The sequence below is a fragment of the Micromys minutus genome, assembly GCF_963924665.1.
Source record: "Micromys minutus genome assembly, chromosome: 29".
NCBI classification, from domain to species: Eukaryota; Metazoa; Chordata; class Mammalia; order Rodentia; family Muridae; genus Micromys; species Micromys minutus.
The window spans coordinates 14,394,715-14,420,920 of record NC_137964.1 but is presented as its reverse complement, the minus strand read 5'-3'; the positions used below and the strand labels follow the sequence as shown (position 1 = coordinate 14,420,920).

General features: G+C 49.7%; 1 protein-coding gene across 3 annotated transcripts in view; it reads left to right on the top strand.

Moving 5' to 3' along the window:
- The window catches only part of MLXIPL (MLX interacting protein like), a 31,293-nt gene extending 7,894 nt beyond the window's left edge, over positions 1-23,399 (top strand). The window contains exons 3-17 of one of the 3 annotated variants that reach the window (XM_080940824.1): positions 6,617-6,699; positions 6,850-6,939; positions 7,202-7,246; positions 8,440-8,641; positions 8,728-8,808; positions 13,470-13,654; positions 16,806-17,346; positions 17,579-17,646; positions 17,722-17,875; positions 18,013-18,128; positions 18,219-18,338; positions 18,459-18,586; positions 19,052-19,175; positions 19,867-19,996; positions 20,790-23,399. In XM_080940824.1, the coding sequence (XP_080796950.1) occupies positions 6,617-6,699; positions 6,850-6,939; positions 7,202-7,246; positions 8,440-8,641; positions 8,728-8,808; positions 13,470-13,654; positions 16,806-17,346; positions 17,579-17,646; positions 17,722-17,875; positions 18,013-18,128; positions 18,219-18,338; positions 18,459-18,586; positions 19,052-19,175; positions 19,867-19,996; positions 20,790-20,908 (2,186 nt within the window). In that variant the 3' untranslated portion in view covers positions 20,909-23,399. Of the gene's footprint in view, positions 1-6,616; positions 6,700-6,849; positions 6,940-7,201; positions 7,247-8,439; positions 8,642-8,727; positions 8,809-13,469; positions 13,655-16,805; positions 17,347-17,578; positions 17,647-17,718; positions 17,876-18,012; positions 18,129-18,218; positions 18,587-19,051; positions 19,176-19,866; positions 19,997-20,789 lie in introns of all 3 variants that reach the window. The other 2 variants (XM_080940823.1, XM_080940822.1) reach the window with 2 other exon arrangements.
- The last annotated feature ends 2,807 nt before the right edge of the window (positions 23,400-26,206 follow it).

The window sequence follows — 26,206 nt, the reverse complement described above, 5'->3', positions numbered from 1 at the left end:
TCATCTTGATTGATCTACAGGCAGCTGAAAGAGACAATGTGTCACACTGGACACAGCTTCAGCACTGGAGACTCAAATCCCGCCCTCACAGTAACACCGCCTCTAGCGAGGCCACACCCACTCCAGCAAGGCCACGCCTCCTAACAGTGCCCCGCCCCGTGGGCCAAGCATGCAAACGCATGAGTCTATGGAGGCCATATTTATTCAAACTACCACAGACAGCCTAGCACTAAGTTGAGGTTCTGTGAATGATATGACAAGAGGAGGTTACAGTCATGTATTTGGGGACAGTCCCCTCTGTGGCAAGGCTGTAAGATCAAAGGTGGTTCTGAGCGAGGAACACAGCTCTGGAGGAATACATTTACTTACCTGTGTTTTTACTGGCCCGGCTGGATCCCATCCAAGCATAGGGGAACTGTCACACTGTCGTTTCTGCAGGCAGAGGCAGGAGGATCTCTGATTTGAGGTCGGCTTTGTCAGCATAGTGAGTTTCAGACCGGCCAGGCCTACATAGTGAGATCCCATGGAGGTCATAGAAACATCGGAAGTGGTAATGGCAGCTTCAAACTTGGCATTCGGAAACAGGGGGCTCGCATTCTTCCTCTGTCCTGCCATGTAGCAAGTTCTGGGCCAGCCTGGACTAGGTGAAATCCTATATGATGGCGAGGGGGGGGGGTGTCAGAACACTCTCACAGTGAGAGTTTTCACCTTCCCTTTCCAGCGGTAGAGCATCCCTCAGAGATGGATCCACAGCCAGTGGGGGTGTGGTGCAACCAGAGAGCACTTGCCTAGACTCCCACCCCCCAGTGAGGCACACAGGGACTACCTGCATTTTTTGCATGAGTTCTCTGGGTCTCTGAGAAGTTATCTGACGGTCTCTAGGCAAATTAGGAAGCTGGAATGTTGTAGAAAATTGTAAATCGCAATCCAAGATTCCTACCCCGCCTTTGACCATTGAGTTCCCGGATAAAAGACACACACAACCTTTATATTTACAACAAGCCTCACTCAGCACTAGAGCTGCCCTGTATGTTATTAATGCTTTACTATTCTCTCAACCCCGAGTTATTACTTACCATGTTTCTTCTGGGATGCTCTTAAGTCAATTGGCCAGCCCTCAGGGCCACGTTTTTATGACTCACCTAACCCATGGCCACTCCTCTTCCATTCACCTTTTCCCCTTGTGGTTCTCCTCTGACCCCCCAGGCCTGGGAACCATAAGAGTCTATGTCTGTATCAGCTATTGGCTGCTGGTATCTTTATTCACCAATCAGAATTAACTTGGGGGGAAGGTCACACAGTGTCACTTGGACCTATGTCGACTCCCATAGGTGAGGTCTCTGTGAGGTCTTGAGGAACCAATATCAGCATTAGAATACAAGCAGCATCAGGCCAACCCCACTACACTGGACCACTAAGGTGGGGCGGGGGAGGGGTGGGTGTTGTGAAAGGTTAACGATCTGAGTCACGGCACCAATGTTAGGGGAAGGATGAAGAGAGTAGGGGGCATATGGCCCATGGAGGTGCGGCGAGGCCTGAGGGCAAGGGAGATGCCTCTGAGGGGTCCATGTTGGGAATCCCTTCCCTGAGGGACCAGCCGCACAACAGTATAGTACGGAATAGAGTTTATTCAGGTCATGGGAGAGTTAAGAGGGTGGTAGAGGCAGAGAGAGAGAAGTAGAGGAGTAGAGGCCGGCCATGAGCACGTGGGAGAGAGGGGGGAAGGGAAATGGGAGAGCAAGGCTGCAAGAGCACAAGGGCAGGAGAGGCCAAGAGAGAGAGGAGGGGTCAAGCAGCTCCTTTATAGTGTCAGGTCACTGGGGCGGAGCATACCTGGCCACTGCTGGGTAATTGAGGGGTGGGGTATACCTGGCTGTTGCTAGGTAACTGAGGGGTGGGTTTTACAGAATCCCAACAGTGGGTAAGGGGGAGGGCAGCTTCCTCTCCCCATCTTGAAGGCTTCTTTGTATCCTTAAGCTAGATAGGCACACTTACAGTGTTGGCTCTGTTCATTTATCTTTCTTTTCCTTTCCTCTCTTCCCTCCCCACCCCTGCCCGCCCTCCTTCATTCCTCCTACTCTACATTTGCTAGGCTTGCTGGCAGTGAAGTGAGTCTCAGGAAGCCCCTGGGGTGCCAAACATGCACCCAGCTTGATTTTTTAATTTAAACTGTAGGCATTGAACGTAGGTCCTAATACTTCCGAGACCGTACTGATGGCGCCACCTCCTCAGCTCCTCCCTCTCTTCCTTCCTCCCTTTCTTTCAAAACAGGGTCTCCCATAGCCCAGGTAAGGTCTGAATTCAGTATGTAACCGAGGGTGACCTTGAACTTCTGATCTTTCTCTATCTCCTAAGTGATAGGCTCACCGAGATCACTGCCATCCAAAGCCTTTTGCTTTGCTTTCTTTCTCCTCCTCTTCTTTTGAGACAGGGTTTCACTATGTATCCTTGATTATCCTGAAGCTTGCTATGTAGACCAGGCCAGCCTCAGATTCACAGAGGTGGGCCTGCCTCTGCCTCCCAAGTGCTGGTGTGAAAGGCATGAGCCACAATGTCAGGCTTTTCTAAGTGTTCCCTTTAATTCTTAGTTCTCAGGCATGTCTGTACGGCTTAGTAGGTTCCTCGGGTCTGGGGAGGAGGCTGAGATTGCTACTCATTGTCATTCTGATCGTGGTGGGGACATGTTCTCATCTCAGAGCAAAGCCTGGTGTGATGGTGTACACTCCAGCTCCCTCAGGCTGAAGAAAGGTCTCGAGTTCAGAGCTAGCCTGTGTAACCTACTGAGACTGTATCTCAAAATAAAAACAAAAATGTGATGTGAGCAGATGTATCTCACCGGTGGAGTGCCAGCCTAGAATGCTCCAGGGAGGGGTTAAGGGTGTGGCTTAGTGTGATTTAGCAGTTTCACATAGGCAAAACATGCAGGAGGTCCCAGGTTCAATATTCAACATGATAACCAATTAATAAGCCAGTCAGTAAATAAATAATAAGTTTGAAAAATTTGGGAGCCAGGTGGGCATGACATCTCCCCACTTTGAGTTTCTTGGGGATGCCTCTGTGGTTAAGGGCATGTGTTACTCTTGTAGAGGACCGTGCTTTGGTTCCCAGCACCTATACAGGGTGGCTCCCAACCATCTACAACTCCATTTTCGAAGGACCTGATGCCCTCTTCTGACCTCCACAGATACCAGGCACATACACACAGATACGTACAGGGAAAACACTCGAATAAACAAACCTTTAAAATATTTTAAATATTTTAAAAGGTGATTGTGGGCCCCGACAGAGGTGGTACACACTTTTACTCCCAACACTCAGGAAACAGAGGTAGGCAGAACTCCAAGTTCAAGGCCAGCCTGGTCTACATAGTAAGTTCTATGATAGTCAGAACTACAGAGAAAAACCCTATTTGAAAAACCAAAAAAAAAAAAAAAAAGGAAAAGGAAAGAAAAAAGAAAGATTGTGATGGCCTGTAATATCTGTAGGTACTGTAGAGGCTAATGGAGTTCAGTCGAGAGTACACAGAAAGACAGTATAAAAACTATATGTATATGTGTATGTATATATACACACACACATACATAAGATGGCAGACGAGATGGCTTGGTAGATAAAGGTGTTTTCCATTGAGATTGGCGACCTGAATTTGGTTCACTGGACTGAAATGAAAGGTCGAAGGAGAGAACCAACTCCAGAAAGTTCTTTTCTGACCTCCGTATGTGCACCATGACACACATGTGCTCCTCTTCCCTCCCACTCAAAATAAATAAATGCGACACATTTTTAACTCACATAATAAGAGTAAAGCTGTGGATGTAGTTCAGAGAGGTTCTAGGTTCAGTTCCTAGTTGGAGACAGACACACACGCCTGTGGAGAAAACTTGGCTTCCCCCAACCCCCAGCAGAAAGTGTCGTCCTCATCTCACCCAGCAGGGGGCGCGACTGCCCCGCGGTAGTTCCCTAACTTCATCCTAGCCAACCACGTCTTTTCCTCCACACTCCCCTCCCACACTCCCAAAGCCTCTTGGTTTCTCCTCAGAGCCGCCAAGGCACTTTGCACCTCTCCCTGGGCGGGAGGGACTTTCCACTTGGCTTTATCTACTCCGTGTTTGTTTTCCTTATCTCTCCTACTCCGAGCAGCCCCGATTTATCCCCCGAGCCTCTCATCCCAGCAAAGGTGCAAAGGGTCAGGTAGTGAACGGCAGCCAGTGGAGGAAGGAGCGACAACCTGGAATCTCCCCGCTGAGGGATTGGGACAAGGCGCAGTGGCAGAGCACGGAGGATATGATGGGGATTAAATAAAACCCGTCACAGCGCTCTGCAGAGCACAGGGAGAGCACAGGGTCCCTGAGTGGGAGAGGAGACAGGCAGGGCACAGTCATTCCTGGATATGCTTAATTTTTCCAGGTGTTCATGTCCTCATTTAGGAAGTCAGGAGGGAGATGCTCTGAAACCTTCCTTGCTCTAGGTAGGACCCTGCTGATCTACACACCCAAAGGTCTGCGCCTTTGTCTTCTCTTCTTCCTCTCTACCTCCCCATCTTCTTTGTTGGATTTCATGTAGGCCAGACTAACTTAAACTCACTGTCACATTTTGACCTTCCTGCCTTCATTTCCCAAGTGCTGAAATTGTAGCCATGTGCCATCTCGTTGGCATGGAATTTCTAGTATCTCTCTCTCTCCCCCTCCCTTCTTTCCTCTCTCTCCTCTCCTTTCCTCTCTTCTCTTTCCCCCTCCCTCCTTATTCTTCTTTGTTTGTGATACTGAGGCTGGATTCCAGAGCCTCACATACACTAGCCATACTCTATACCACTGAGCCACGCCCCAAGCCCCTCACTGGGAGATTCTAGGCAGGGGCTCTACCACTGAGCCATGCCCCCAGCCCCTCACTGGGGGGGTTCTAGGCAGGGGCTCTACCACTGAGCTACATACCACTCAGCACTGTCTGTGATGAAGGTCTGTCGAATCAATAGACCCTGAAGAAAAACAACTGATAGTGTGTAGCATGGGAGAAAATCTCAGTAAGAATTGGAGAAAGGTGTTTTCTGTAGAATAAGGCTACAGAAGAGCCTAGTGGCATGACTCATGTCTAGAGTAGCACTCGAGAAGCCAAGGCAGTCGGATCACTAGTTCAAGCCCATCTGGGACCATATTAGGACCTGTTTTATAAACCAAACAAATAAGAGAGCTGGTGGGACACATGACAGAGCTAGGAAGCTGGGGCAGCTGGGTGAGGAGGAATTTGGAAACCAAACTGAGTCTGAGGGGTGTGGTCCCAACCCTGGAGGCTGAAGGGAACTATGGGGTGTTTTAGAGTTGTAGCGGCAGAGAGGAGCTGCTGTATGCATTCAGGCTTGAGTCAGGGGGGGGTCCGTGCAAGGAATGACTCCCCTAGGGGTCTCGGGAGAAAGGGTGGAGATCCTGTTGAGTTGTCATGGTTGGACTTGGAACGGTGAGAGCTGGCAAGGAAGCTTCTCAAGCTTTGGAATGTCTGCAGTCAGGAGGCAGATCAAGAAGAAAGCTCCTGGGGCTTGTAGAGGAGGTGGTGCTGTAGGGGGCAGTTGGGAGGTGGTAGGGGGATGGAGTTGGGCCTTCTGGAAAGATACTGAGTTTCCAGTGCTGAAGGTGGGAGGGAGGGGTAAGCACATGTGATCCTGTAGAACCAAAGCATGAGGAGACTAAGATGTCCGTTTCTTAGAGTAACAAAAGGAAGAGGAAAATTGTGGGGATCGTTGAAGAGCAAGGCGGGAGGTTTGAAATGGTTCTGTGGTTAAGAGCGCTGGCTTCTCTTTCAGGGGTCCTGAGTTCAGTTCTCAGCACCCACATGGCGGTTCACAGCCATCTGTAATGGGATCTGGTGTGTAGATGTGTGTGCAGACAACATACATATATAAAACAAATAAAGTTCTAGGGCAGCCTACGCTACACAGTGGTTTCAGGCTAGCCTGAAGGATAAATAAATAGCAAGAATCTATGTCAAATAGAAAATAATTTATGGGCTGGAGAGATGGCTCAGTGGTTAAGAGCACTGACTGCTCTTCCAGAGGTCCTGAGTTCAAATCCCAGCAACCACATGGTGGCTCACAACCATCTGTAATGGGATCTGATGCTTCTGGCGTGTCTGAAGACAGCAATGGTGTACTTATAGGTAATAAGTAAATTAATCTTTAAAAGAAAGAGAAAAGAAGGAAAATAACTTACACAAGGCTTGGTGGTGTATGTCCTCAGTATACTTCCTCAGAACCATCCATTGAGGATGGCAGTGTGGCTCAGCGGTAGAGTGCCTAGAATCTCCCAGTGAGAGAGATTGAGGTGTCATTCAGTAGTAGGAGGCAGGGAGGAAAGGGTGAGGTGGCTCAGTGGGTAGTGTTTCTAGCATGCAGGAAGCCCTAGGTTCCTTCGCCAACACTGCATAAAATGGACATGTCGGTGCTCTTGGGAGGCTGAGGCAGAAGGACTTTAGCTACCTAATGAGTTTGAGACCAGCAAAGGACCAATGTCTGAAAAAAAGATAAGTGTCGGGCAGGATTATAAAGTGTGGCGTTGACTTCCGGTCTCGCTGGGTAGAGGATGAGAGGTCTGGGTGCCCCTGACCTGATCTTCCCTTCTTCCCTCAGATGTGCAACGGAGGAAGAGCCCAGTGTGTGGCTTTGTGACCCCTCTGCAGGGGTCTGAAGCGTATGAGCACCGCAAACCTGAGGTAGCTGGAGGATGGGCTGCCCACTTATCCGCTTACCCATCCAGAGGTTCCCTCCCGCGGTGGGGATTGGGTGCCGAGATGGGGTTTGGGAAGATCGACCATCTGGAGTGTCACCCTTCGCACTGAGCCCTGATGCCTGCCTTTCCCCAGGCTGTCGTCCTAGAGGGTAATTACTGGAAGCGGCGCATCGAGGTGGTAATGCGCGAATACCACAAGTGGAGAATCTATCACAAGAAGCGAGTGAGTGAAACTAGCAGGGGCAGAGTCACCTTGGGTCTTAAAAGCTCTGGAGGGGATCGCGGGACCCCACCCTAACCCATGCCTTTGAGTCACCCCCATTAGTCTCAGCCTAGCAGCTCCACAGGGTTTTCCAGGCCCCGCCTCTTGCTCTACCTGGGTGGTGAAAAGGGGCGGGGCCTGGGGAAATAGGCCAATGGATGTGGGTGGAGGGTGGCTGACTCTGGGACTGAGGGATCCAGTGTACAATTTTGTGTCTCTATAGCTCCGTAAGTCCAGCAGGGAAGGGGATTTCCTGGTTCCCAAGCAGGTGAGTGAGTGTTCATTAAGTTTATCAGAGAAGGGCACCTAAGAAGGGGGAAACTGGACAATGGAAAATGTCTGCCTGGCTGACCAGGGGCGGGGGTCTAGACGAGGTGACCGGGATGTGAGAAAAATGGGAGTGGTCTCCAAGTTGGGTGTGGGTGATCGCTGCAACTTTCTCTTTTGGAGAAGATCCAGTTGTGAGGCAGGAGGATGGCAGTGAGTTCCAGGCCAGCCTGCGTTGAATAGTGACTCCAGCGCCAGTGTGGGCTGCAGAGACCTCCTTGTCTTAAGAAAAGCAAGCAGGTAGTGGGAGGCCTAGGGGGCAAGGGTCCAGAAGATAGAGGTCTCACTCAGAAGAGCTCAGATAAAGAAAGCCAGGAATCTGCTGAGGCCAGAGGATTTCAAACTTAAGGGCAGCTCAGGAACTTTGAGGCCAGCTTGAGGACCCTGCCTTCAAGAGCAAAACTTGGCTTGATAGTGCATACCAACAGTGCCACCGCTAGAGGAGACAGAGGTAGTAGGAACACAGGTATACTCTACTACACGGAGTACTGGCTGGGCTACGTGAAACCACCTCAAAAAAATCAAAGCCAGCAAGATGTGATGCTTTCTTTGTTTTTGGTTTTGGTTTTTTTTGTTTGTTTGTTTCCCTGAGCCCCTTGTGTAGCCCGGGCTGTCCTGGAACTCGGTCTGTAGACCAGGCTGACCTCAAACTCAGAGATCCCGCTGTCTCTGCCTCCTGAGTGCTTGGATTAAAGATATACCTGCTCTGGCTGCTACCGCCACCACCGCCAACGCCTAAGGTGCCAATGCCTCCAACACTGCCGCCGCCATCGCCTGGGCTTGTGCATGTTTTTAATCCTAAAACTTGGAAGGCGGAGGTAGCTGGGTCTTTGTGAGTTGAAGCCAGCCTGGTCAGCCTCGTCTATATAATGAGTTTCTGACCAGCAAGAAACTCTTAATCAAAAAGCCAAACTATAGGTTAGAGAACAATACAGACTATTGGTGCCCCCTCCTCTTCCTCCAGGGAGTGTTAGAGACTAATAGAATGGCCTTTTAGACAGAGAACCAGGCTCTCCAGGGAAAGGGAGGGGTGGTGTCGTTTAGAGAGGCTTTCTAGCCGGGGTGGGGAGCCACTTCTTCCCGGGGCAAGGGATAACGTGTAAGACCGGGGCAGTGACCTCTGTGTCCTGCCAGGTGGAAGGTGGGTGGCCGCCACCAGAGCGATGGTGCGAACAGCTGTTCTCCAGCGTGGTGCCTGTGCTGCTCGGGGGCTCCGAGGAGGAGCCTGGGGGCCGGCAGCTTCTCGACCTGGATTGCTTCCTGTCCGATATCTCCGACACACTCTTTACCATGACACAGCCCAGCCCCTCATCCCTGCAGCTGCCCCCAGAGGATGGTGAGGAGTGAATGGGGGAGTGAGGGGGAAGAGGGCTGAAACGTCTTCCCAGCCTGCAGCTTTCAACCTCGCCGTTGTCCCTTCAGCTTATGTCGGCAATGCTGACATGATCCAGCCAGACCTGACACCCCTGCAGCCCAGCCTGGATGACTTCATGGAGATATCAGGTGGGACAGGTTCTCCCCCCACCCCAGGCAGAAGGCATCCTGAATGGGTCAGGTTAAGAAAACCACTCTACCTCCCCTACCCCTCTTCCTTCCTCCTTCCCTCTTTCTTTCTTCCTTCCTTCCTTCCTTTCTCTTTCTTTCTTTCTTTCCTTCCTTCCTTCTTTCTTTTTTCCTTCCTTTCTTTCTCTTTTTTCTTTCTTTCTTTCTTTCTTTCTTTCTTTCCTTCTTTCTCTTGTGGTTCTGGGCACCGAATTCAAAGCATTACGGGTACCAGTCATGCACCCTACCACTAAGCTATATACTCCGCCCAGTGAACGGTCTATTCTGTCAAGAAAACAAAAACTCTAGGAGACTGTAAAGATTTGTGCAGGCTTTATGCGGTGGTGCTTTAACTTGAGAGAGAGAGAGAGAGAGAGAGAGAATATATGAGAATGTGTTTTATTTGTACCATTGGAACTCAAGGATTGTGCCTACTAGGCAGGTGCTCCACCGCCGAGCCACGCCCCTGGCCCCTCATTGGAGGATTCTAAACAGGTGCTCCACCGCCGAGCCACGCCCCTGGCCCCTCATTGGAGGATTCTAGGCATGAGCTCTACCACTGAGCTACACCCCCAGCCCCTCATTGAGGGCTTCTAGTTGGGTACCCTACCACACATCCTTTATATTCTGGCATGAGAGAATGAATCCTTGAGTTCAATCCCAAACACTTCATAAGCCACTGTGACTGACAAGAGAATTTGAAGTGTCAAATCTCTTGTCTATTTTTGAGGCGGGGTCTCACTATGTAGCTCTGGTTGTTCTGGAACTCACTGTGTAGACTAGACTGATCTCAAGCTCACAGAAGTCTGCCTGCCTCTGTCTCCCAAATGCTGAGGTTAAAGGCAGACGGTACTACGCCCAGCTTAGAAGCATCAAGGTTTGGGGAGTGGGTTGTTTTGTTTGTTTTGTTTTGTTTTGTTTTAAAGCATTTTTGAAAAGTGGCGGGTTTTCTCAGACTTCTCTTTTCTCGGGCTACTGAGTTTCTGATGTGTCCGGCTGTTTCTAGATACCATGTCTCCCTCTTCCCTCCCCACTCCTGTCTCACCTTAAAGGTTACAGTCCATCACTGAGGGAAGTCAGGACAGGAAACTTGGAAGAATGAAGAATGCTGCTTTCGAGGACTACTAGTCAGGGATCCTATTGCTGTGATGAAACACCATGACCAACAGAAAGTCGGGGAGGAAAGGGTTAATTCAGCTTACACTTCCACATCACAGCCCATCAATGAAAGAAGTCAGGACAGGAACCTGGAAGCAGGAGCTGGTGCAGAGGCCATGGAAGGGTGCTGCTTACTGGCTTGCTTCCCTTGGCTTGTTCTGCCCACTTTCTAATAGAACCCAAGGCCACCAGCCTAGGAATGGCACCACCCATAGTGGACTGAATCCTTCCCCATCAATCACCAATTAGCAAAATGTATCCTGATCTTATGGAGGCATCCACTCAGTTGAAGCTCCCTCCCCTCGGATGATTCTAACTTGTATCAGGTAGACATAAAACATGTAACTATCTCCTACATCAATTATCAAGATAATCCCCAACAGACTAGACAACTGGCCAGATTGATCTAAGCAATCCCTCAGTTCCGTCCCCTCCTCAGGTTACCCTAGAAAATTGTCAGGTTGACAGTTAAAACTAACTAGGTAACAAGGATATGAGCCTTAGCCAGTCCAGTCCAGGCTGGTCTTGAACTTGCTGTGTAGCCAAGCTGCCCCTGAACGCTGATCCTCCTGAGTATGGGAACTAAAGGATTAGAAGTGGGTATCACCATGCCTAGAGCATGCTCTCTCCCTTTTCCTCTCCCATCCCCTCCCCTACTCTCCATTCGTTCTCCCCCCATCCCCAGCACAAAGCCCAGGCTGACCTCGAACTCTTGATCCTTCTGTCTCAGTCTCCTGGGTGTCTGGATACCAAGTGTGAGTCATAATACAACTTGCTTCCTGTTTTCCTATAGGGTCTTCCTTCCCCCACACTGTGGTCTTGCTTGCATGCATTTCTCTGTCTTTATTTCTTTTCTTTTTTTAAAATTTATTATGTTTTAGTTTTTAGGGTTTTGTTTGGTTGGGTTTTTTTTTGTTTTGTTTTGTTTTTTGTTTTGTTTTGTTTTGTTTGTGAAACAGGATTTCTTTGTGTAGCCTTGGCTGTCCTGGAACTCATTCCAGGAACTCAGAGATCTGACTGCCTCTCTGCCTCTGCCTAAGTGCATTCACCACCACCACCACCACCCAGCACTGTGTGTATTTCTTGCTTGCTTCTCAAAGGGATTTATTTGCAAACCTTAAAAGCTCCCTAAATGTTGGGGCTCAGGAGGATATCAGGATATCTCACCCAAGCCTGAAAAAGATAGTCTTTGAGAGAGAAGCTTCATTCGAGTGACATATCCCCTCCCAGCTTCTTCCCCACGGGGTCCTGGGTCTGTCATTCAAGAGGGGAGGCCTATGGGGCGGGCACTAGGGAATGAGGAACCACCCCCATCCCCACCTCCCCGGCCATAGTCCTGGGAGGGTGGGGTCTGCCAGGGGCAGAAGTGTTGATGGCAGTGCCCTGGAAGCCGACTAGCCCCCCAGGAGAGCAGCTCCCTCTTGGCCCTCAGACCCCCACCACAGGTAGGAGCTCAGCTGTGCCCACCCAGGCTCTGGGCAAAATGTGGTTGGGTTGGAGTTTGCAGTAACGTGTCAATCAATCCTAGGTGGCAGCTGATTGGGGGCAAGCGTGGCTCTCCCACAACAGGTGGTTACAGTGACCCTCTCAAGCTGGCCATGCTCTGGGAGAGCCTTGAGCCACCAGCCTTTCCATTCTGTCTTTCTGGAAACCCTGTTGAAGGCACACAATTCTACAGAGGCAGGAGGTTGGGGGAGGGCAGGTTCAGGGGCAAAGATTGTGGCTGGTCAGTGTAGGGACCAGGCCACTGAAGGACTAGGGTTTGATGGGACGCTGGGAACGGGGTGGGGAGGATCTCTGGAGGCTGAAAGAAACAGGTGTGGACAGCTCACGGTAAAGGAGTAGTCTCGGGCCCTGGCATGATGGCTTGGTTTGTTACAGGCCTATGCTCTAATCCTGGGCTCCAAATGGCTTACTGACAAGGGCCGAAAGGGATGGGACTCTGGTGACCCCTTTCTGGTCCCTCTCCAGATCCCTTTGTAAGACACACAGGACAGTGTCAAACTACTTCTGATACTGAGAGAGATGTGAGCATGCCAGGTGCGTTTAGTCACATCCGAGGGACAGAGATCCAGAGAGGTACACAGCTTCATGTCACTGTGGACTGGTGCTCAGAACCTGTCTGATCTTCTGGCCAGGCAGAACCACCTGAGACAAATACCCACACAAATATTCACACGTGCCACACATTAACACATATGCACGCTCACACACATTCTTACACATGCACCACTGCACACAAATGTTTTATACACATACATAACACATGAACCCACATGACAACATACATATCTATACCCTAAATATGCTCACCTACATTTTTAGAGACTTACATGTATATATATATATATGTATATACACATGTACATATCATATATATGTATGTTTACATATATGTACATTTTCATATGTGTACATATTTTCACACATGGATATACACACATGCACATACATATATACACCTGCTGTACTTCTATATACATTCTCCACATACATATATACATAAATATACATACCGCATAGGCATACACACACCACATAGATACACATACCCTGACCCTGTGTCTTTCCCTAACTAACATGGTGTTTAAGTGGTTTATGTCAGAAAGGTCTGACCAGCTCTCCTGGCTGGGGATTCTGGAGGAAAAGGTTGGAAGGCTGTAGCCCACCAAACCTTGTGAGGAGGTACCATGGTGGGGTCTGCTCTGACTGGCCCAGGAGGCCTTGGGCACAGGACACAGGCTGGCTAGGGTCAGAGAAAGGTGCCCGGAAGGGAGAGGGTAGGCGGGTGTCGCCCCAGCCCGGGATGTGGTTAGGACATGAGCAGCTTGCTTCCCAAAACCAGAATAGCCCAGAACTTACACAACTCACAACCCTAAACAATCTGGCTGCCTAGCCCGCCTCTCCATAAACTTTTCAGGGTTCCTAGCTCCCTGTCACTCACACCCCAACTCTGGGCCCATTCTCTGTCTCTCAAATGTCAGCCAAGGAAAGCTTCACTCTGTACAGCTTCAGTTTACTGATCTTTCAGCAAGTCTGACTTCTCCCTGACCTACTGACCTCATGAACCTGTTCACCCTTGATTCATCCCTGACGCACTGGGGCAACTCCCCTGTACCCCACCTTGTTCCTTCCCAGGGCCTCTCTATGACCCCTTCTTTCTAGAATGCCAACAGAGCTAAAAGGAGGAGCAGACACAGGGAGGGGAAGTGATATAGAAGTGGGACTCAATGGGTGAGCAGCTTCTAGGGTCCCCGCACACTTAGTCCCTCACCATTTCCCTAGGTCCATCCTACCCTTCTGTACCTCAGCTTCCCCCGAGCGTGACAGGAACTCTTTCACGATGTCTTATAGAAGGCTTCCACCTCTCCGAGTCCCAATCTGACCTCTCCAGTGTGGGGACTGTGTCTATCCACCATTCAAGTTCTTGATGTCATTTGCTACCCTCTGTGTCCCAATTACAGATTTCTTCACCAATTACCGTGCCCCTCAGACGCCCACATCTTCAAACTTCCTGGAGCCCCCCAACTTTGGCCCCATGGCTGACTCCCTCTTCAACGGTGGGATCCTGGGCCCAGAGATGCCATCTCCAGCCTCCTCTTCCTCCTCCTCGGGGATGCCCCCTCTCTCAGGGAATACACGCCTACAGGTGAGTTTATCTGGCTCTGCCTGGCGCCAGGAGGTATTAGAGGCCAACCAGACAGAGACCCCAGGAGAATGTAGGGAGCAGAGAAAGAAAACTCCTCAAAGCAGAAATACATGAATTGAATGAGAGGGGTGGGTAGGGGACGGCAGAAGATGCACAGAATGGTACAATCCAGAGGCAAGTTTTTAGTTCTTTTTGTTTGTTTTTGAGACAGGGTCTCAGGGCCTGATGGCCTTGAATTTATACAGATCAACCTGCCTCTGCCTGCTGAGTACAGCCATTAAAGGCATACACCACCCATACCTGCCTACTATTCCGAGTCTTAGTGAATGGCAAACCAAGGAAAGGGCAGATGGGGAGGACCAGGAATGTGTACATGGAAACGGGATGGTTGTGTGTTCAGACAACTGTGAGTTGGCATCTTGTTTCACTAACTCCTGTGCCCAATTCAGAAGTCATTTCCCTGCCACTGTTAAGTGTCTGTTCTAGTTTCATTTCTGTTGTTGTACTAAAATACCCCGAGGAAAAAGCAACTTAGGGAGAGAAAGGGGTTTATGTTAGCTTGCAACCCCACGTTACAGCCCATGCTTGTGGGGAAGATAAGGCAGGAACCTCAGCGGCCACACATCTACAGTCAGGGGCAGAGAGAAATGGTTGTGCGTATGCTCACCTACTCGATTATTTATGTTCAGCTCCATTCCTCTATTACACAGTTCAGGATTCTATGCCTAGGGAATGGTGCCATCCATGGTGGATAGGGTCTTTCCATATCACCCGACTTCTGACAAGACAGTCTCCAATAGACATGCCTATAGACCAACCAACCCAGTGTTGGTAGTTTCTTACTGAAACTCTCCCTGTGAGAACTCTTGGTTCTAGGTTGTCACGTTGACAGGTAAACCTAACCACCACAGGGCCTTTTCCTCCTATCATTGAACTTTTCGGGTACTTTTGTAGCTGATCTTGAGGGGTCTCTCTCCTCTACTATCGCATTCTCTGTTCCTAATCGTTTCCACAACCAGAGTATCATCCAATAAATGGTTGCCCAGTAAGTGAGTGAGAATACAGAGAGACATGCAGCAGTAAACAGAAAGATCACTGTAGACAGTAGTGTGTATATCTGTGGGTGAGTGAATGTAAAGTAGAATGGGCTGGGTTAGAACTGGTGAATGAACTGGTGGGTGGATGTCCCAGTGATGCGCGGCTTTGTGAATGGATGAGCGATTTGTTACATTGGTGGTAAATAAATGTAGGTTGAATAGGCAGAGTGTGGATGGGTGGATGGGACAATAGAGTTCAGATGGTTGGATCTCTTGGTAAAATAACTCACCGCCTGTCAGCTGGAGCTGGAACAAGTCTTATCACTGGGCCACACTCAGAAAAACAACCCCAGGTAAGGAGTTACTCTACTCATGCCTTCAGAGGTTCTAGTCCGTCCTGGGGGAGAAGGTGTAACAGAGCAGAGAAACTAGGAAGGAAAGACAGAGAGGTTGAGGGTAGGGAGATGGCTTTACTGGATGGCTTCCCCTCCCCTATTATTCCATTTGGACCCCCTAGACTATGAGCTGAACATTCATGGTGTGTCTTCCCCCATATTAGTTACTTCTGTCTTTGCTATGACAAGATACCTGGTTTAAGCAACTTATGGACAGGCTACTTTTGGATCTTGGCTTGAGGGATACAGTGGAGAAGGCACGAGAGCAGTACCATGAGGAGGCAGGAGTGGAGGGGAGAAGGCTGATACCTGGCTGGCTGGCTTTCATTTGATGATGATGACAACAAGGAAGGGGAAGAGGAGGAGTGTGTGTGTGTGTGTGTTACAGTCATAGAGGGGCATGCATGGCATGGCATGTGTGTGGACATCAGAGAACAAGTGGAACATAGCATTTTTCTCCTTGCACCATTGTACCACGTGGGTCCCAGACACGGAACTCAAGTCAAGGCTTGGTGGTCAGTGTTCTACCCACTGAGTGACCTTACCATGTCTGTGTATGCGGGCGCCCATGTGGAGGTCAGAGAATAACCTTCAGGAGTTGGTCCTCTCCTTTTCCTTATGTGAGTCCCTGTGATCAAATTCAACCCATCGAGGTTGGCGGCAAGAGCTTTACGTTTCTGAGCCAACATGTCGGCCCACTTTTTATTCAGTCTGGGATCCCACCCCCATGGCATGGCTCTGCCCACACCCAGGGTGAGTCTTTTCTCCCAGTTAGCCTTCTCTGGACACTTCCTCAGAGATGTAACCAAGAGGTGTGTTTCACTAATGCCCTACCCATTTCTTAACTAAATCGCATTGACAATGGAATTTAACTAGCACACCCCACCCTCTTAGTCTATCCCCTCTGGAAAAGCCCTCAAAGAAACACCAGTGTGCCTCACCCAACTCCTAGACTTTCCTCAGTCCTATCAAGTTGACAATCCAGATGAACCATCCCAGCTGGGGTCGAAGTAGAAAGCTGAGGGAGTTCATAGATCAGAGAACAAGTTGGTAAATGGGTGCAAAAGATGAATGGATGGACAGGTGGATGGATAGATGGATGGATGGATGGATGGTTGGATGGATGGATGGATGGATGGATGGATGGATGGATGGATGGATAGATAATACATAGATCAATGGGTAAGTCAGTGAGGCTGGGCACATAGATGGGTGGATGGATGTGTGGGTGGGTGGGTGGATGGGTAGGTGGGTGGGTGGGTAGATGGTGGGATGCATGGATGAATAAGGATGAATGAATAAGAAGAAAGGTGAATGTGTTTTGGTGGATAAAGAATAGATATGTGGAAGGATAAATAGCCTATAATTAGTAGATGGATAGATGGATGGCTAGATAAATGAAGACTAGATTAGTAGCTGTATTGGACAGAGTATTTGGTGGGCAAATAGATCACGTATCATCTAAAAGACTGATGCTCTGTGCAGTACCTAATTTGTGCAAAAGGGTAATTCTAGGCTACAGTTGTACATTAGGTTGTAATTTCTAATGTGTGCATGTGTGCATATATGTACGCATGTGTGTGTGCATGTATACAGATCAGTTCTCCTCCATGCTCAGTCCAATGCATAACCAGAATAGAGGCTTCCTGGAGACTGGAAGAAGGTGGTTCCCTCCCCTGCTCTCTGAGTATTACCCTGTCTCCTCCTACCTTTCCCTAGGCTCGAAACAGCTGCTCTGGGCCCTTGGATCCCAGTACCTTTTTGAGCTCTGAATTTCTTCTTCCTGAAGACCCTAAGACCAAGATCCCACCTGCTCCTGTACCGACTCCTCTCCTTCCATATCCCACCCCTGTCAAGATGCATGGCTTAGAGCCCTGCACCCCCACTCCCTTCCCCACAATGGCTCCACCTCCCGCTTTGATGCCAGAAGAGACTCTCTTCTCTGCCAGATTCCCCTTCACCACAGTCCCTCCTGCTCCAGGAGTGTCTACACTTCCTGCATCCACAACCTTTGTTCCTACCCCACAGCCTGGCCCTGGCCCTGCCCCTTTCCCCATAGACCATCTGCCCCATGGGTACCTGGAGCCCGTCTTTGGGTCTCATTTCACCGTGCCTCAGGGTGTACAGCCCAGATGCAAGCCCTCCTCCCCATCCCCTGGGGGACGAAAAGCCAGTCCACCCACCTTGGCCTCTGCCAACCCCACCACCACTGCTACTGCCAGAGACAACAACCCCTGCCTTACACAGCTTCTCAGGGCAGGTGAGATGGCAGAGGCGAATGGGTGAGGTTCTGGGAGGGAGTGACTCTGGAAGGGGGGTGGGCTGGGGTTTCAAGGTGGTCTTAGGGAACAGAGAAGACGGAATGATGTTAGGGGTAGGAGCTATGTGTCTGATAGGGGTGTGTGGGCTGCTGGGGAACAAGAAGGGGTCTTAGTTGGTGATGGACTTGATTGGGCCAGTCTAGTGGTCCTCATAGTCCTGCCTGTATCCAGCCAAGCCTGAGCAAGCACTGGAACCTCCGACTGTGCCCAGCACCCTCCTCCGGCCTCCAGAGTCCCCGGTAAGATGACGGGCCCTGGGAGGCAAGGGTCAGTCCAGGGTCTTTACTCCAACTCTCTGTCCTCTATCCCAGCAGGATGTAGTCTCTGAAATCCCCCGTGCCCGTGCGTTTTTCCCCCCAATCCCGGCCCCTACACCACCTAGGCCACCTCCAGGCCCAGCCACATTGGCTCCTCCCAGGTCCCTGGTTGTCCCCAAAGCAGAGCGGCTCTCACCTCCAGCATCTAGCGGTAAATAGGGGCTAGAGGGATTATGGGTCTTAGGGGATGGAGGGAGGGAATGGAGGGAGGGAGCTGTGAGTGGGGTCAGGGCAAGGGGACTTTCTCCCTTGTGTGTCGGTCTGTCTGTGGGTCTGTCCCTGCCACAGGCAGTGAGCGGCGACTATCAGGGGATCTCAACTCCATACAACCCCCGGGGCCACTGAGTGTCCACCTGTCTCCCCCTCAAACTGTCCTAAGCCGTGGTCGTGTAGACAACAACAAGGTATGTACCATCCCCCGACCCCCAAGCAACTGGCTTTCAATCCTTCCCCAGCCCTCCTACTTAGACTCACCGAATTTTCTGCGTTCTAAGATGGAGAACCGACGTATCACACACATCTCCGCGGAGCAGAAGAGGCGTTTCAATATTAAGCTAGGATTCGACACTCTGCACGGACTTGTCAGCACGCTCAGTGCCCAGCCCAGCCTCAAGGTGAGCCCCCAGCCAGAAATGCACACTCCCTTAGAGTCATGGAGCCCCTCCTTGGACCAACACCCAACACCAGATCCCAGGGCCTGCCAGCACAGAGGCCCACATTGGTGGCGCTCGCAGGTGAGCAAAGCAACCACGCTTCAGAAGACGGCGGAGTACATCCTGATGCTGCAGCAGGAGCGGGCGGCCATGCAGGAGGAGGCGCAGCAGCTGCGGGATGAAATAGAAGAGCTCAATGCTGCCATCAAGTAAGCTGGGGTGAAGCCCAGCCTAGAAACCTGAAGCGCGGGAAGGGGTGGGGGTTAAAAGAGGGCTGGGACGGAACTCACCTTCATCTCTAGTATGGAAAAACACCTTTGTTAGAGGTGTAGCTCTGAGGTACCTCACCTGCCTAGAATACTTCAGGGAAGTGATGAAGGCGAGGCTCAGTGAGAGCACGGTAAGGGTTTGGGGGCGTGGCTCAGTGAAAGAGAGCTATCCTAAGTATCTGCCAGTAAGGGTTTGGGGGCGTGGCTCAGTGATGGAGTGACTGCCCCAAATCCTCCACTGAGGAGCCCCAGTGGTTTGTCCTAAGGTGCTTCCATACCATATGTAAAAACTGGGTTTTATCCTCAGCACCTTAAAAAACAAAACCACAACAGCAGAAGTACTCAGGGGCTAGGGTAAAGGAGACGTGTCTACATTCCCTGAACTGGGGCTCTTCACGTTCCTAGCTTGTGCCAGCAGCAGCTACCGGCTACCGGGGTGCCCATCACACATCAGCGCTTTGACCAGATGCGGGAAATGTTTGATGACTATGTCCGGACCCGCACGTTGCACAACTGGAAGTTCTGGGTAGTATCCTTATTTGGACAGATGGCCTGAGGACAGTGGGGTTGCTGTTGCTACAGTCAGTCCTGGCTAGGTCTCAGACCACAGGCTGAGCTGTAGAGCCCCAGGGAATGGGCTTTGGTTCTGCCCTCTTCTGTCGGATCATGGGATTACAAGAATGCGTGACAACTGGGACTAGGAGCTGAGAGGGAGCAAGTAGGGAGAGGAGGTTGGGGATGTCCCTGAAGGCAGTCTGGAAGGATCTAAAGTCTAAGTCCTTTGAGGCCTTTAGAAGGCAGAGCATCCGCTCTTCCCTGGATTCAGGGTCAAGTTGTGTTTGTTTTTCCACACTAGAGATGGAACATGAGCCCTCTTTTAGCTTTTTATTTTGAGGTAAATTCTCACTAAGTTGTCCTGGCTTGCCTGGAACTCATGATACTCCTGCCTCAGCCTCCTAAATGGCTGGGATTATGGGTTCAAGTCCTTGACTGAGCTTAGAGATGTAGATCAGACTAATACAGAATGAGGGTTCTGGAGGGACTAAGGAAAGGGGCTGAGAGACAGAGAGATGAGTGGATAATCCTTGGTGGGAGAGAGGGGGCAGAGTTCAACTGTGACAGACCTTTCTTGGCCCTGGCTTGGGTCAGGTGTCATAGTTCTATGTGAAGTGGTGGGATGCTGTCTGGACCACTGTTGTGCTCCTTGACTCCAAATCCAGTTCAGCATCCTCATCCGACCTTTATTTGAGTCCTTCAATGGGATGGTGTCTACTGCAAGCTTGCACAGCCTCCGCCAGACCTCACTGGCCTGGCTGGAACAGTACTGTTCCCTGCCTGCTCTCCGGCCAAGTATGTGAGACACCTTCCTGCCACTAAATTGCGGGGCTTTGTAGAGCACTAGCCTGGAATCCGGGGGCGTGGCTCAGTGGTAGAGCCCCTGCCTAGAATCCCCCAGTGAGGGGCTGGGGGCGTGGCTCAGTGGTAGAGCCCCTGCCTAGAATCCCCCAGTGAGGGGCTAAGATATGGCTCAGCAGAAGAGCATTTACATCATTTATATATATATGACACTGAGTTCAGTCTCCAGTGACATACACATGCACACAATATACATGTACATACACACAAACTGAGCCCTTTTGGCCTCCAAGTCTAGTCTGTCTTGAATACAGCCTAGGGTTGAGGCTATTCCACCATGTCCCATCCTGAATGGTTCTTCAGACTCTAAATCACTTAAGGAAAAGGTCCTAGGAAAGGGCCACCCATTTAGCTATCTAGTATTTATTCCATGTTCTTGACTTCATCCGTAACCTTAGAGACATCTGTCTTAGTTAGGATCTCCATTGCTGTGAAGAGACACCAAGACCAAGGTAAGTCTTATAAAGAACATTTCACTGGGGCTGGCTTACAGTTTCAGAGGTGCGCTCCATTATCATCAAGGCAGAAAGCAGCATCCAGAAAGCAGGCATGGTGCAGGAGGAGCTGAGAGTTCTCCATCTTCATCCAAAGGAAGCCAGAAACACTGTCCTCAGGCAGCCAGGAGGAGAGTCTCTAAGCCCACCCCCACAGTGACTCACTTCCTCTACCAAGGCCTCCCTGGGCCAAACATATTCAAACCACCAGAGTGTCTCACCTTCTTTTGCAGCTGTCTTGAATTCCCTTCGTCAGCTCAGCACTTCCACCAGCATCCTTACTGACCCGAGCCTGGTGCCTGAGCAAGCCACAAGAGCAGTCACAGAGGGTACCCTGGGCAGACCATTATAATCCTGGTAAAGGTTCCCAAGCTCCAGGGACAACTTGTGGACACGCCTCTCTGGATTCTGGCTGGCCCTTTCCCTGCAGGTCTGCAAGGTTCCAAGTGTTCCACTCACCACCTCCTTGGGGATGGAGACGAACCTAGCTTCATCCCTGCACTGTTGCTAATGCTGTGATCCCTGGTGACTCATACCCCAACTTTGGACCTTCCTTTAATAACAAAGGACCCCAAACGCATTAGCAGCTGGGGCACTGGAGACCTAAGCAGGATCTCTGATGAGAGATGTCTGTTTCCTCACCAATCCGACTTTGGATAAAGGGCGGCACCACCGCGAGTTGCTGAGCAGGAGGCAGAGCAGGAGATTCCTTCTCTTTGCCCCTGCACTAGTGATATAGGGAGCCACAGGGTGGCTTCCTCGGTGAGGCCACTGAGGTCTGATGCCAGGAGAGATCAGGGCAAGGGTTAGCCGGAGCCTGGCAGGCATCTTGCATGAATGTACATGTGTGTGTGCGCGTATGTGGGTTTTATTAAAAAAAAAAAGTTCTTGATCAATAAAAGCAAAAACTGTTTGCAAGGGTGTTGGCATGACTGGCAGTGTGTCTCAGTGTGGGTCACAGAACTGGCAGCAGTGAAAGGTGGCGTTATAGAGGACCCTGTGGGTCATGAATAACCTTTGAGTGTTTTTGTTATTTTTGTTTTTTTCAAGACAGGGTTTCTCTGTGTAGCCCTGGCTATCCTGGAACTTACTGGATAAACCAGGCTGGCCTTAAACTCAGAGATCCACCCACCCCTTCCTCTGGAATGTTGGGATTAAAGGCATGTACCACCATCGCCCAGCCCTTTGAGTACTTTTCAATTTGCTTGTGTGCAGATGTGCTTGCCTGTGCTTGTGTGGAGGTCAGCGGCTGATGTGGGTGGATACCCTCCTCAGTGTTGTCTGCCTTGCATTTAAAATGCTTCAAAATATATTTTCGGACTGGGTGTGGTGGTGCATACTTTTAATCCCAGTACTTGGGAGGCAGAGACAGGTTTTTATGAGTAAGACCAGCCTGCTCTACATACAGAGTCCCAGGCCAGCCAGGGGCATATAGTAAGGCCCAGTACACACACACACACACACACACAGATATATATATATATTTGGGGGATTTGTTTTTTTATTCTTGCCTGTCCTAGAACTTGCTATGTAGATCAGGCTGGTTTTAAACAAGCAGATCTTCTCACCTCTGTCTAAAAATATTTTAAGTTACATTTATTTATATGTGTATGCATGCATGCAAATGTCATACATGTGGAGGCCAGAGGATAACGTTCTAGGAAACAGTTCTCTCCTTCCACCATTTGATGAGGAATAAGCTCAGGTTATCAACTTGGGTAGCAAGTGCCTTTACTAGCTGAGCCATCTCAGTAGCCCCTCTGCCTTATTCCTTGAGACAGGGCTCTTGATTGAGCCTAGAATTCACCAGTTTGGCTAGGCTGGCTGATGAATAAACGCCTGAGATCTGCTTGTCTTTACCACCCCAACAATGGGGTTACCACTCCTGGCTTTTAGATTTTGGTTGTAAGTCTGCTCTTGAATGACTGAACCATCTCCCAGCTCCAATCTTGGATAGAGATATATATGTATGATTGTATGTATGTATGTATATTGTATTTTGTATGTAAGTATGTATGTATTATGTATGTATGTATGTATATAAGTATGTATTATGTATGTATGTATTTTTCCCCTTAAGACAGGGTCACACCATGTAGGTAGAGCACTGGTTGTCCTGGAACTCAGTATGTAGAAAAGGCTGGCTTCAAACTCACTGAGATCTGTTTGCCTCTACCTCCTTAGTGGTGGGATTAAAGGTGTTGAGGCCCCACGTTCAAGCCACAACTTCTAATAAGTAAACGAATACATCTAAAAAACGTCGTTTCAGGAATTTTTACTCTGTAGTGGGGGTCAGGGTGGGAACTAGGAAACATACCCCTTGTCAGAAGGTTCCAGTGCAAAACTAAAGTTCAGTTCCACCAATGTTCACCTTGGGTACCACTGAGTGACTTTGGGTAGCAGTAAAGCAGGCACATCAGAAGGTTTGCACACAGCAGAGATAACAGCTTTCCTCATAGCACCAGATATGAAGCTGCTCCTTCCTTCCTTCCTTTAGACAGAGTGAGGTCCAGAGTGCATGTATGTGGTTGGTATGTCCACAGCCATGTTTAGAACCCCGGTGCCATGGCCTCATGGGAATAGCAAAGACATTCTCTTGTGAGGCTCAGAAGGATGTCAAAGCCTGACTCAGTGGTCCAAGAAAGGTGAATGTTGGCAAGTGTGTGCAGGAAATAAACCCTGTTTTCTCCCCACCCCCTCTCTGCTTCCTGCTTGTCTTTGAGGATGTGAATTTTCAACTTCCTGTCGCTACTGTTCCTGCCCCTGCTGTCATGCCTCCCTGTCTTGATGGACTCAACCCTCTGGAAACATAAACCAAAATAAACTGTTTCTTTTTTAAATAAGTTGCTTTGATTGTAGCATTTTATCACAGAAGCAGGAAATTAACACACCTCTCTGCCATGGGGTAAGTGATGCCCGTGTCTGATGCTCTCTGTCGCCAAACATCTCCCTATGGATAGTCTTGGCAGGCTTTGGAACTTTCTCTGTAGATCAGGCTGGTCTTGAACTCACAGAGATCCACTTGCCTCTGCTTCCTGAGTGCTGAGAGGAAAGGCATATATTGCCATACTGGCTTACATCCTTTTTCTCCCAGACCCATCTCCTTCCAGAAGGTTCCTTCATAAAATACCCCCTTACTGGCCTTGATGGAACACAGGTGTGATCTAATAGGAGGCTGAAGCAGAAGGATATGAGTTGGAGGTAGCTTGTGAGTTCAAGGCTACCCTGGGATAACCTGGGATAAAAGGCGGGAAGGATCTGGAGAGATTGAGATGGTTCAGTGGTTAAGTGTGCTTCCTGTTCTTCCAAAGGACCAGATGAGTTCAGTTTCACCTGCTCCAGATCTAATGACATCTGCTGGTCTCCTTGGGGACCTGGCACAAGAGCCGCCATCATCATCATCATCATCATCATCATCATCATCATCATCATCATCCCATAACAACAACTGCAGTGGTGGCACAGGTCTTTAATCCCAGCACTCAGCAGGCAGAGAGGAAGGGAGATCTCTGTGAGTTCAAGGCCAGCCTCATCTACAGAGTTAGTTCCAGGACAGAGCTATACAGAGAAACCCTGTCTTGAGAAAGCAACAAAACAAAACGACAACAAAAAGCAAGGGGTTGGGGACGTAGCTCAGTAGGTAGAGTGCTTGCCTAACACCCCCGAGGTCCTGAGGTGTACTCACAGGACCACATACACTGGGCCCATTTCAAACCTATTATCTCAGTGTTTGGGAGGTAGAGGCAGGAGACTGGAGAGTTCAATGTCACCCTTAGATGAGAAGTAGTGAGTCGGACACCAATGTGTCTACATGAGATGCTCTCTCAAAGAGCAAACCAGGGGTTAAAGAAATAGCTAGGCAGTTGATGTTCTTTCAAAGGACCAGGTTCAGTCCCCAGCTCTCTGGTCAGGGTTCACAGCCACCTGTTACTCCAGCCCGAGAATCCAGTGCCTCACATGCATGCACAAACACACACACACACACACACACACACACATACACACACACACATACTCCCTCCCCCTACACACACACACAGCAAACAAACAAAAATAACCTTCTTGGCACTGGGTCCCCTTATTGATGGTTCCCCCTCCATGTGTGCATTAGCTTTCTCTATTCTGTTCTTCCTGCTCCCTGAGACTCCGATGTCTTAGCAGCTCCTTCCTGGCTCTTTCACTAAGTGCACCCCTGCACTCATTCTGTGCCTACTGAATCCATGTGTTACCCACTGCCCGCCCCTTGCAAAACCCAGATATTCTCAGGCACACATCTTGCTCTCTCTAGGTTCTTAAAGTGCTCTCCCCAAGGCTTGAGAACTCTTGGCTGGCCCTCCCCTTCTTTCTCCCTTACAGTCTCTGTCCCAGTTCAGCAGCTTCTTCCTTGACTTGTCTTCATCAATCAATTTACCCCCTTGCTGTGGTATAAAGTATGTCGGCCTTTGGCTTGCCACTGGGTCCCTCCTCTGTCTCGGCCTGTATCCCTGTGCCACTATGTCGCCTGCTCTGCCAGGATGCTGCGGGGCTCCCTCACTAGTAACAATAAAGAATCCACGATTTCTATTTTCTTGATCTCTCATCCCGGAATAAAAGATCTCCTTTTCTACAATCCCCAGAACAGAAGCCAGCACCAAGACACTTGTGCCAACTAGATGTCTTTAAGTCCTCTCTCTTTCCCAGCTACCTGAGACACCTTGTTCCTGAAGCTGGTTGACTAAGCCCCCACCTACCCAAGTCAGCACCTGGTCAACAGAATATCCCCCTTACCTACACTTGCTGTTACCCTTGCATAATACCTCCCAGCTGCTTCTCAAGCTTGGATGAGCATCAGGCACAGAGCAGCTATGGAAAAATCTCCCCATCCGGAGCAGTCAGTCTGGACTACTTAAGTCAGAATCCCAGAGGTGGAATTTAGACATAACAGTTTTAAAAGTGATTCCATCACACATTGAAGGACCCATGTGAGAGAGGCTTCGAGGTATAAATAACATGCTTGGGGCTCAAATTAGCAAAGGTTCTTAAACTATAGGATGGAGTTAGGGGTAGAGCTCCATGCTAGAGTACTTGCCTAGAGTTTCCCAGAGAGGGACTGGGGGTGTGGCTCAGTGGTAGAGCCCCTGCCTAGAATCCCCCAGTGAGGGGCTGGGGACATGGTTCAGTAGTAGAGCCCCTGCCTAGAATCCCCCAGTGAAGGGCTGGGGGCATGGCTCAGTGGTAGAGCCCCTGCCTAGAATCCCCCAGTGAGGGGCTGGGGGCATGGTTCAGTAGTAGAGCCCCTGCATAGAATCCTCCAGTGAGTGGCTGGGGATGACTGTGGTGGTAGCTCAGCAGTAATCCTTTCTTGTGCATGCCCTAGGGTTAATTTCTAGCATTACACAAACTAAAGTAATCACAAATTAAACTGTACTGTTCAGGACAACCAAGTAGTGGGCTTGTTAAAATACAGCTCATGAGGGCTGGGGAGATGGCTCAGTGGTTAAGATCACTGGCTGCTCTTCCAGAGTTCAATTCCCAGCAATCAAATGGTGTCTTACAACCATTTGTAAAGGGATCTGATGCCCTTTTCTGGTGTGTCTGAAGAGAGTGACAGTATACTCACATACATGAAATAAAAATAAATCTTAAAAAAATAAAATACAGCTCATGTTCA